The 10,640-nt window shown below is 35.9% G+C and overlaps 2 protein-coding genes across 2 annotated transcripts; both read left to right on the plus strand.

Annotated features, from left to right (window-relative positions):
• Positions 1–1,232: 1,232 nt before the first annotated feature.
• Positions 1,233–3,088, plus strand: LOC108843568 (berberine bridge enzyme-like 18). The gene has a single exon (XM_018616796.2). The coding sequence runs from the start codon at positions 1,328–1,330 to the stop codon at positions 2,930–2,932; it is 1,605 nt and encodes a 534-aa protein (XP_018472298.2). The 5' UTR covers positions 1,233–1,327; the 3' UTR covers positions 2,933–3,088.
• Positions 3,089–7,243: 4,155 nt separating this feature from the next.
• Positions 7,244–9,584, plus strand: LOC108842648 (berberine bridge enzyme-like 19). Its single transcript, XM_018615629.2, has 2 exons — positions 7,244–8,924; positions 9,345–9,584. Exons 1-2 carry the CDS (start codon positions 7,307–7,309, stop codon positions 9,440–9,442), a joined length of 1,716 nt encoding a protein of 571 aa, XP_018471131.2. The 5' UTR covers positions 7,244–7,306; the 3' UTR covers positions 9,443–9,584.
• Positions 9,585–10,640: the final 1,056 nt, after the last annotated feature.

Here is a 10,640-nt window from a genome sequence, read left to right on the forward strand (position 1 = left end):
ACATCACTATGTATTGCGACCCCATCATCAACCGCGTGTAATGAATTTTCACGTTGTTATTACTGTACAAAACATCGATTTATAATCAGTAGCTATCAATAAATACATTGAACCCACCTTCGTTTCCGTCTACATCCAAATCCAATTACGATTTTTTCATAAAATTATTAGAAAGCTAGAAACTATAAACGACTATAGCTAAGGTTCATTTATATCATATGGTCCACAAACATTACTCATATTTTATCAAATGTCGTCATAGCACAACACTAATACTAAGAAAATGTAAAACATTTTCACACTATATATTTGGATGGTGAAAAAATGTTAAAAATATTTAAAACAAATTATTTTAAGTAAATCAAGTTGAAGAGACATAGTAAATGTAGAACAAATCTTATGTAGTTGGACGCATAAAATATGACAACAATTTTACTCCTAAACCATTACATTATAAGATTTGATGTCTTTAAATTCTCATATGGTTGATATTACAGTTAGAGTCGGGTTCCCATAAAACGTCCCAAATTTAATCAAACCATACTGGATTTTTTTTAGCTTGTTTTAAACATACTTAATTTGTGCATTTTTAAGTCGGTTTTTGTGATAAAAGAGTTGTTTTTAACTAGGATGTATCGGTTTTTGTGATAAAAGAGTTGCGGTTGTAATTTCCACTACGGAAATTTGATTCCTACCAGAAAGTATGTTTTACACCTGAATAAAGATATTAGCACCGGCCAATGTTCCAGGATCAGGAACCAAACTTGGCTAAAAAGTTGACTAAAAAAAAGGTTTGTGCATTTTTCTATAAGTTTTAAACTTAAAACTGGCTTTCTATTGGCCTATATCGCTTATGTTTACTACAAACTGAGTGTTCATAGCTTTAAGAATATTTAAAACCTTTTGTTTGCTTCACAAACGCATAGTCGAGATATGTAATTTTATATCACACACCTACCTGCTAACTAGATGAACTTGACAATTTAACTCAATAGTTTCACTACAAAACAAAACCAATATTTTCACATCAATCCAAAACAGTCACATTCAATGATACAACTCCTTACAGAGTGATGCATGACAAATGCCATTCAATCATAACATCTATCTATATTTTTATTATCAATACGTGTGATTCTTATCTATCCACATTTTCTCATACATCCCACAACCAAAAAAAAATATTTTCAGTTTCACTTTTCCTTGAAAAGAAATAATTTAAAATAGTAAATATTCGTCTATTTCTACCTAATAAAACCTACTTCACACTCTTTATTCATTCTACTCAAAACAAAACTCGCCCATTGTTGCAGAGAATAAAAAAAGTATGAAACTCCAAAGCTTCCTTAGCTCTATACTACTCTCCTTCACTACCATCTTCTTACTTCTATCACTTCCTCATTTGGCTTCTGCCAACCAATCTAACCACCCCGGTTTTCTCCAATGTCTATCTCTCCGGTTAAACGATTCCAACATCGTCTCAAAAGTCATACACACATCCAACGACTCTTCTTTCTCCTCCCTCTTATCTTCAACTATACAAAACCCGAGATTCACTTCACCCGGTACACCTAAACCGGTTTTAATCCTAACTCCGGTTCAGCCTTCACATGTTCAATCAGCCGTTAAATGCGCACGCCGGTTCGGTATCCACATCAGAACCCGAAGCGGAGGACACGACTACGAAGGCCTATCTTACGCCACCCACAAACCTTTCGTAATCCTCGACTTAACCAACCTCCGGTCCATCACAATAGACTTCGATAACCGGTCGGTTTGGGTCCAAACCGGAGCCACGATCGGCGAATTATACTACGAAATCGGTAAAAAGAATCGAACTCTAGCGTTCCCCGCCGGGGTTTGCCCCACCGTCGGCGTCGGAGGACACTTCAGCGGCGGAGGTTACGGTACTCTCCTGAGAAAACACGGTTTAGCTGCCGATCACGTGATAGACGCGCGTGTGGTGGACTCGCGAGGGAGGGTTCTCGAGAGGAGAGAGATGGGTGAAGACTTCTTCTGGGCGATACGTGGAGGCGGTGGCTCTAGCTTCTGCGTCGTGCTTTCGTGGAAGATCGGTTTAGTCGATGTTCCGTCGACGGTGACGGTCTTCAACGTCACGAAGTTCGAAGAACGGAGCGCTTTGAAGATCGTACATCGCTGGCAGTTCGTCTCCGACAAAGTTGATGACGATCTGTTCGTGCGGGTTATGTTGCAGAGGTACAGGGACGCTGTTCGAGCTTCGTTCCCGGGTTTGTATCTCGGTTCGGTTAAGAGTTTGTTGGAGTTAGTGAACCGGGATTTTCCTGAGCTCGGTTTGGAGGAAAAGGATTGTCAGGAGATGAGCTGGATAGAGAGTGTAGTTTGGTTCGCTGAGTTAGGTGACGTCCCGATCGATGTTCTTGGGAAACGCACACGTGCGGATTTAGCTTTCAAGGCTAAGTCAGACTTCGTTCAAGAGCCAATACCGGAGAGTGCGATCTCGAAGATGTGGAGGAGGTTGGAAGAGCCGGAAGCAGAGCATGCGCAGCTAATCTTCACCCCGTTCGGCGGTAGAATGAGTGAGATAGGAGAGTACGAGACTCCGTTTCCTCACCGTGAAGGGAACATGTACGAGATTCAGTACTTGAATTACTGGAGAGGAGGAGGAGAGGGGAAAGAGAAGTATATGAGATGGGTGGAGAGAGTTTACGATGAGATGAGTGAGTTCGTGGCGAGGTCTCCGAGGGGAGCTTATATAAATCTAAGGGATCTTGATTTGGGGATGTATGTTGGAGGGAAGAGGAGTAAGTACGAGGAAGGGAAGAGTTGGGGAGTGAAGTATTTTAAGAATAATTTCGAGAGGTTGGTTAGAGTTAAGACGAGTGTTGATCCTTTTGATTTCTTCTGTGATGAACAGAGCATTCCTCCTTTTAGTTCCGTTGAAGTTATTTGAAAGAGTTCGAATGTTATGTGAGTTCAATATTTTTGTCAGAAAAACAAGAGAGTATAGAGTGATGAAGTGAAGTGTTGGAGAGTGTTTTGTGTTGGTGGTATGTAGTATTTGTTCACATCAATTAGTTTGAAATATATTTAATTTATTTTAGTAATATTTAATAAGATTCAATATCTGTAGATTTGGATCATAACATGTTCATATTCTTTGCACACAAAAAAATGTTCATATTAATCTTGTGGGAATCTCAGAGCTATTTTAATTCATCCAAGAAGTGGATTCCTATAATTATGAAAACAAAGAAAGTAAATAAATGAAAATAATAACAATTATGTAAAAAATATTTATATTGGTTGGTAAAATATATTGGATCCAACTCTTATTAATAGAGCATGTTTATGTTTTAATAATATTGATTACTAAAGTGCGGAATATAATTATATCTTTGAAGACTGAATTTTACGAAAGCTGAAAGCACGAGTTTCTGAACAAGTTTTTTTTTTCTGAACAAGGTTTTGTAACAACAATTCTTCTTCTAGAAGTAGAAAGTCGGACACCTTACTTCAAACACACAAATCTTTTTCACCAAACCAATCCACTATATCCAGAATAAAACATGTATATCTGAGAACCTATATCAGTACTCTTAAAAAAATAATATTTATCTATCATTACGTATAGTAATATATAAATTATACAGAAACAAGAATCATCAATCTTTTTTTCAAAAAAAAAAAATAAGAAACATCAATTTGTAAAGTTGATCAATTATAATCAAAATATTTGGTTTTAAAATCCAAACTGATAGTTATACTAGTAAAACATTCTTCTCAAATAATAGAAATGTCAGATTCGAATCTTAGCAGTTGTGAGAATGGGATTAAATAAAGAGTTCTTTCATCTGATCCAGAGAGATTATAAACTTGGGCCAAAAACATTTTAAATTGAAAAACAATAATAATATATTATAATAATAATAATTGCTTTTAGGTAAAGTTAACCTTTAAATTGAAGGATACATAAATATTTTTAAATAACGTATAATAAAAATATGTTTATAACTTAAGTATCATAGTATTATATATATACTAATTTAAAAAAAATTGAGGACTAAATGAAATGTTTCACTAGGTTATATCTATGACTAGCCCTGCTTTAAGGAGATCACATTTTCCACCTAACTCAAAATATTATTAAATACTGTCCAAATTTATCTTTTTCTGGTTGGTAATTGTTTTGTATATAGTTTTTTTTAAGTGTTTTGTTTTACTTATTAAATAAGTTTAGTTTTACTTATTGAATAGCTAAGTTTCTGAATGAATTACAGTTAATTAACCGGTTGGAAAGTTGTTTAGACACTATATTTCTATCAGAACACCATGTTTAGGATAAGTTATTTTTATGTTTTGTGAAGCCACCGCATGCGCCGCATATCCAAGTTGAAATAATAAAAAATATTTCTTTGAAAACAGTGACATTTGGCCAAAAAGAAGTAATCATGCAAGGAAGAAAAACACGTTATTTTGACCCAAAAAAAAAAAGAAAAACACGTTATTGTGGAATGAACTCGTGAATTAGGACTAGACAGAATATCTACAAATTTTATTTTGATTCTAACAAAAAAATCTAGATATTCATAATTCCACAAAGTGAGATAAATACTAATATTCAATACCCATAAAAAACAAATACAAATATGCAACATCCATAAAAACAAAAACAGATCACATATACTAATATTTTTAAGAAAGCCTAATTATTTATTTGGCCCTTCCAAAACCATATAAATTTGAAATGTTATGGAGAAGAATTGAACTATGCACCTTCTCTGTTTCTAACAAGTATATTACTAACATAACTAATTAATCATTTCTGTTCAAAATTGATCCTTAATAGTAATATAATTTTTTATGATTTCAAACCTATGTTTGATTGGCTTGTATTCAGGCACGACTCTATCCTATACATGCACACCCCTATCGTGAACGCATATATATTCTCCAAATTACTCGCAACGTTTTCTTATGTAAGCCACACAAATAAGAACCCTTTCATCTTCAGCTTTAATAATAACAAAACAAAATCAAAGAAAATTCTGCTGCATTATCAAAGTAAGCTTCTCCATTTTACATGATTTATAGTTTATTCTACAGTTGTTTTATCATTTGGCCACCTGATGAATATCTCAGATTTTATGTTTAAAATTACAGTAGAGTGGAACTGCATCGTGAATTCCCCTAATATTATACTGACTGGTTAACACAATATGCATCTACCAAAGAAACTATAGGCTGACCTTGAAACAAAATACTAATAATTTTATCCAGGAAAATGCAAATATTACTAGTAGTATATTTTTATCTGTCTATTGGACATTTTTTAGAAAATTGTTATAGAAGAGGACTTTATACTTAACTTTACTCAACCTATAAGAAGACTTACAAGTCCTAGACATCAAACTTGAAAATTAATTGAGTGTACATAACTACAACTTACAATGTAACTCATATAGTTATGGGTCAAAAATATAAATTAATGCGTCTCATCTCTTATTTCGAGTGGTTGACGAAAATTATTAATTGATGAAGAATGCCTAGTTGCTACAATGGAAATACATAGAGCCAACTTAAACAAGAAAACAATACTGATTATACTCCCTCTGTTTTTTTAAGATACTCCCTCCGTTTCGAATTATATGTCGTTTTGGAGCAAAATTTTCGTTTCAAAATAAGTGTCGTTTTATGATTTCAATGCAAAATTTATTGACTTTTTAATCTAATCTATTTTTCTATTGGTTGAAATCTAATTAGGTGTATTGGTAATGATGTTTTTATCTAGTAAATATACAAAAATAAATTTTTTATTAATCTGTGTGCCGAAGTCTAGAACGACAAATAAATTGAAACGGAGGGAGTATATGTTTTGGAGTTTTCACACATATCAAGAAAACACATTAATCATGCATTATTTTTAGAAATTACCAAATTTCAATGCATTTTAACCAATAGTATTTCGATAAATTCAATTAATTTTATTGAAATTTGCAATTTTATATAGAAAACATAAAAAATACATTTTTTTGAAACAAATATTTTTTCCAGAACATGCATCTTTTAAAAACGGAGGGAGTATAAGATTGCCAGGAAATAAACGCGAACAAACTAAATATGCAGACGATTTCTTTAATGGAAAAGCTATATACACTTTTTTTTTGTTTAAAGAAAAGCCATATACTTTTTTTTGTTTAAAGAAAAGCTATATACATGCATATGGTTTACATACTCAAAACCAATGATTATGATATAATTAGCTGGTACGATTTATGATAGGTATACGACGAAGATAATAATAATAATATGGATACGACCACGTTGTTTAAAGTCTTCTCTTTGAACTTTTCCTTCCTCCACTACAAAGCCACAAACCAATCGGAACCAGTTACCGACTTTGACCGTTGACTCTAAAACAAGCGAAGAAGAAAAAGGACATTCAATGAAACAAACGGCTTATAGTAGAAACCGGTAAGAAAGTGTAAATTTAGAGCCGGATTCTTCTTTTACTATTTGATTGGCTGTGATGGGATCCATGTACATACAACAACTCTTAATTTTTGGATTAGATGATGACAAACCGTAGAAATAAAACATTGTGTAGCTTAAGAGTTAAACAGTGGTACATTTATTTTGCTTTTAAAGTTTGTCTTAAAAAAAGAAGTTTAGTTTTCTTTTAACAGCGTCTGATTAATAAATTACCAATGTTTTTACACTTAAAAATTAGGATTACAATCTCACAAAATATGAATTCTATCAATTATATAAATTAATAAAAAATTAACCAAGAACTCTTAAGATATGAAATAAATACATTTGATAAACATAAATCTTTATAAAATGTTATAATCACGCATGAATCCTTATGATAAATAACTTTGCAACCAATAATTTTATATGTTGCAACTTATACTTATTTTTGTTTGATATTAATTGCAAACTTCATAAATTTTATAAATAATTTTATTTATTTCAAAGAATATTGATTAAATAATTATAATTTAAAACTAAATATATTTTAGTTATTTTTTTTAACTTGTGTGGTAAGTGTGACAATGCTTTTTTGTGAAAGGGAATAAGTAATACTTCATATTCAAAAAAAAAAGTAATACTTATAATCATTAATCTCCTAGATGCCTTCTATTCACTTTTGTTATTCAACGAGTTAAAAATACAAACTACTAGTAGTAATAAAACTTTCCAAAACTTGCGAGAGCATATCTTCTCTCTCTTCCTCCGGTTATAAATAAACCGGATAAGTGCACAGAACAAAGCAACACGAGAGCCAAGAAAGCATCATCCTCTCTCCTCCCATCTTTCCACGATGCTCACGACACGACCAACATTTGTCCCTGTCGGTTTCTTCTTCTTCCTCCTCTTCCTCTCTCTACCTCTCTCCTCTCTCTCTCAACCCTCGATGTCCTCGGACTCAGTCTACGACTCCCTCCTCAAATGCCTCTCGGAGAAGACCAAAACGCCGCAAGCCCAAATAGCCAAGATCGTCTTCTCTCGGACCAATCCTTCCTACACATCCGTCCTCCGCGCCTACATCCGCAATGCGAGATTCAACACTTCCTCCACCCCCAAACCGACCATCATCGTCACTCCTCTCTCCGAGAGCCACGTCAGCGCCGCCGTCCTCTGCTCTAAGCCTCTGGATTTCGTCTTCAAGATCCGAAGCGGCGGCCACGACTACGACGGTCTCTCCTACATCTCCGACAAACCGTTTTTCATCCTCGACCTCTCGAACCTCCGCGACGTCTCCGTCGACGTCGCCGATCAGACGGCGTGGATCTCCGCCGGAGCCACTCTCGGCGAGGTTTACTACAATATCTGGGAGAAAAGCAAGGTCCTCGGATTCCCTGCCGGAGTTTGTCCGACGGTCGGCGTCGGAGGTCACCTGAGCGGCGGCGGGTACGGTAACATGGTGAGGAAGTTTGGATTGACTGTCGATCACTTCATCGATGCGAAGATTGTTGATGTAAACGGCGCCGTTTTGGACCGGAAAGCGATGGGGGAAGATCTTTTTTGGGCTATCTCCGGCGGCGGGGGAGGAAGCTTCGGCGTCGTTTTGGGTTACAAGGTCAAGCTCGTCCCGGTACCAGCAACCGTGACGGTGTTCCGGGTGGAGCAGTTGATGGCTGACGGAGCGGTGGACATGGTTCACAAGTGGCAGTTCGTTGGTCCTAAAACCGACAAGAATCTGTTCATGAGGATGCTGATTCAGCCGGTGACGAGGAACAAGAAGAAGACGGTGAGAGCCACTGTGGTGGCTCTGTACTTAGGGAAAGCAGACGACGTCGTTTCGCTGCTTAGTAAAGAGCTTCCTGAGCTGGCTCTTAAGAAGGAGAACTGTACGGAGATGACTTGGTTCCAGTCTGCTCTGTGGTGGGACAATCGCGTCAACGCAACTGAGACCGATCCCAAAGTGTTTCTTGATCGGAATCTCGACTCCTCCAGCCCCGGTAAGAGGAAGTCGGATTACGTGGCGACAGAGATTCCGAGAAACGGGTTAGAGTCTCTGTTCAAGAAGATGATTGAGTTAGGCAAGATAGGGCTAGTTTTCAACCCTTACGGTGGAAGAATGACGGAGATAGCGGAGGACGCGACGCCGTTCCCGCACAGGAACATGCTTTACAAGATTCAGTACTCTGTGAACTGGAAAGAATCGTCTCCGGAGCTAGAGAAGGGTTACTTGAACGAAGCCAGAGTGCTTCACAGTTTCATGACCGGGTTTGTGAGCAAGAACCCTAGAGGTGCTTACTTTAACTACCGTGATGTGGATATAGGGGTGAATGATCATGGGGAGGATAGTTACAAGGAAGGAGAGGTGTATGGAAGGATGTATTTTGGGAAGAACTTTGATCGGTTAGTGAAGATTAAAACGGCTGTGGATCCAGATAATTTCTTCAGGAATGAGCAGAGTATACCTACCTTGCCAAGTAAGGCATAATAAGATATATAGATATTGTTTATCATTTGATATAAAGATTGGTTTTTACTTTTAATGTAATGCTTTGGTGAAGCAATATGGAATGTATGGTTTTGGATATTTGTATATTGAATAGTTTCTATGTTTCATGGAACTCTTTTAGTCTCGTATATTGGTTGTGTGTGCGAGAGAGGGAGAGAGTAATAAGTCAAAATGTTCTGGTGACTGATGTAAACCAAATCCTGAACCGGTAGATTGTTGAAAGTTAGTTACCTGCTTTTGAAATTCATGGCGAAAATGGTGGGTGTTTACTGTATTTAGTGTTTGGTTTGGAGTAGTTAACGGTGAATCTGGACCGTGTTCTTCTGCCATGCATTTTTGTGTAATGGATGATTTTAAGTGTTGACTTTTAGACCTGATTTGGTCGCAGCTACGAAGACGGGGGTGGCTGAGCCGGGGATGGCGAAACGGTGGTCACGAGCAGGAAGAGCCGCGGTAGTTGCATCGGTGGTTTTACATGTCTTGTAGAATATTGAGATTGTTTCTTTTTTTAATAGTTGACAAATGGTATCTTTCCATAAGATGAACAGAGCACCACCACTCCTTCAAAAGTTATGTGAAGTTGTGAGAGTTTTTAAAGGATTCGAGATTTTGTGTCCGAAACAGAGCATTCAGTGTCCTTTGTCAAAAAAAAAAACAGAGCATTCAGTGTTTATGCATGACTTTTAGCACCTCGCATAGTGCATACACAGTGAAGAGTGGCTACTGTTATGTTGCAAACTATCCTCTGCTACTGCTACCATGACCACCACAGTCGGTAAGAGACCAATGTCAAATAGCTTTATTTCTCTGGCAATGACTGAGACTCTGAGAGACTGATAATTTTATTATTTATTTTAAAATATATTTTTTTACTATAAAAGTCTAATGTTTTTTTATAAGTTTAAGATACTTTATTGTTCTCCAACAGATTTTCTTTTTAATTTGTCATATTTTTATTTAGTTCATTATGTATTCAAGATCCAGCTATTATTTTTCTATTTTATGATTACTATTTTTAGATACTGGTAAAATTTATATATGAAATTATATATATAAAAACTCATGCCGGTCCGACTAATCAACCAATGAATACACCGAATTATATTCATTGGCTCCGGTCTTGTTTTTAAAACATTGTTTTTTGTTATTTAAACGTTTAAAATACAAACTACTATTTTTGTTTTTAAATACAAACTACTATTTGTAACAAACTTTCTAAAACTTTTTTGTTTGCTTAAAAAACTTGCGAAACATATACCTTATACCTAGAGTTTTTTACATTCTAGAGCAGTTTCCAAGTTTTATTTTGCAAGCTAAGACACTTTATGCTATTGGGACAGTTTTTTGCAACTAGAAACCAAACCATTACAACTAAAGTCGTCTATCTAACTAAAGTGGTCCCACCATCTTCTTAAATTGATTATTTTCTTCTCTTTTTTGAAACAGACAAACAAAAACTAAAAATTAAAAAACTTCTTCTTCCCATTTCACTTTTGGATATCTCAATCCATCGTGCATCATGTCATCTATGTTGCAGTTCCTCTCGGTCTTCCTCCATCATCGTTGACAAACTCGAACGGAAGCCGCTGCGGTTTTGTCTTCTCCTTTGCCGCGAAATCATCAGAACATCTTCCTCCTCCACGTTGTTCTCTGCAACAATTGCCAAATCTAAAAAAAAACTCAC

The sequence above is a fragment of the Raphanus sativus genome, chromosome 2 (genome assembly GCF_000801105.2).
Source record: "Raphanus sativus cultivar WK10039 chromosome 2, ASM80110v3, whole genome shotgun sequence".
Taxonomy (NCBI): Eukaryota; Viridiplantae; Streptophyta; class Magnoliopsida; order Brassicales; family Brassicaceae; genus Raphanus; species Raphanus sativus.

Bases quoted from the DNA above. Each gene is read 5' to 3' on its own strand.
- LOC108842648 (XM_018615629.2), top strand. From the start codon at position 7,307: ATGCTCACGACACGACCAACATTTGTCCCTGTCGGTTTCTTCTTCTTC. The intron at 8,925-9,344 runs GTAAGGCATAAT...ATTTGGTCGCAG, and splicing joins GAGTATACCTACCTTGCCAA to CTACGAAGACGGGGGTGGCT.
- LOC108843568 (XM_018616796.2), top strand. From the start codon at position 1,328: ATGAAACTCCAAAGCTTCCTTAGCTCTATACTACTCTCCTTCACTACC.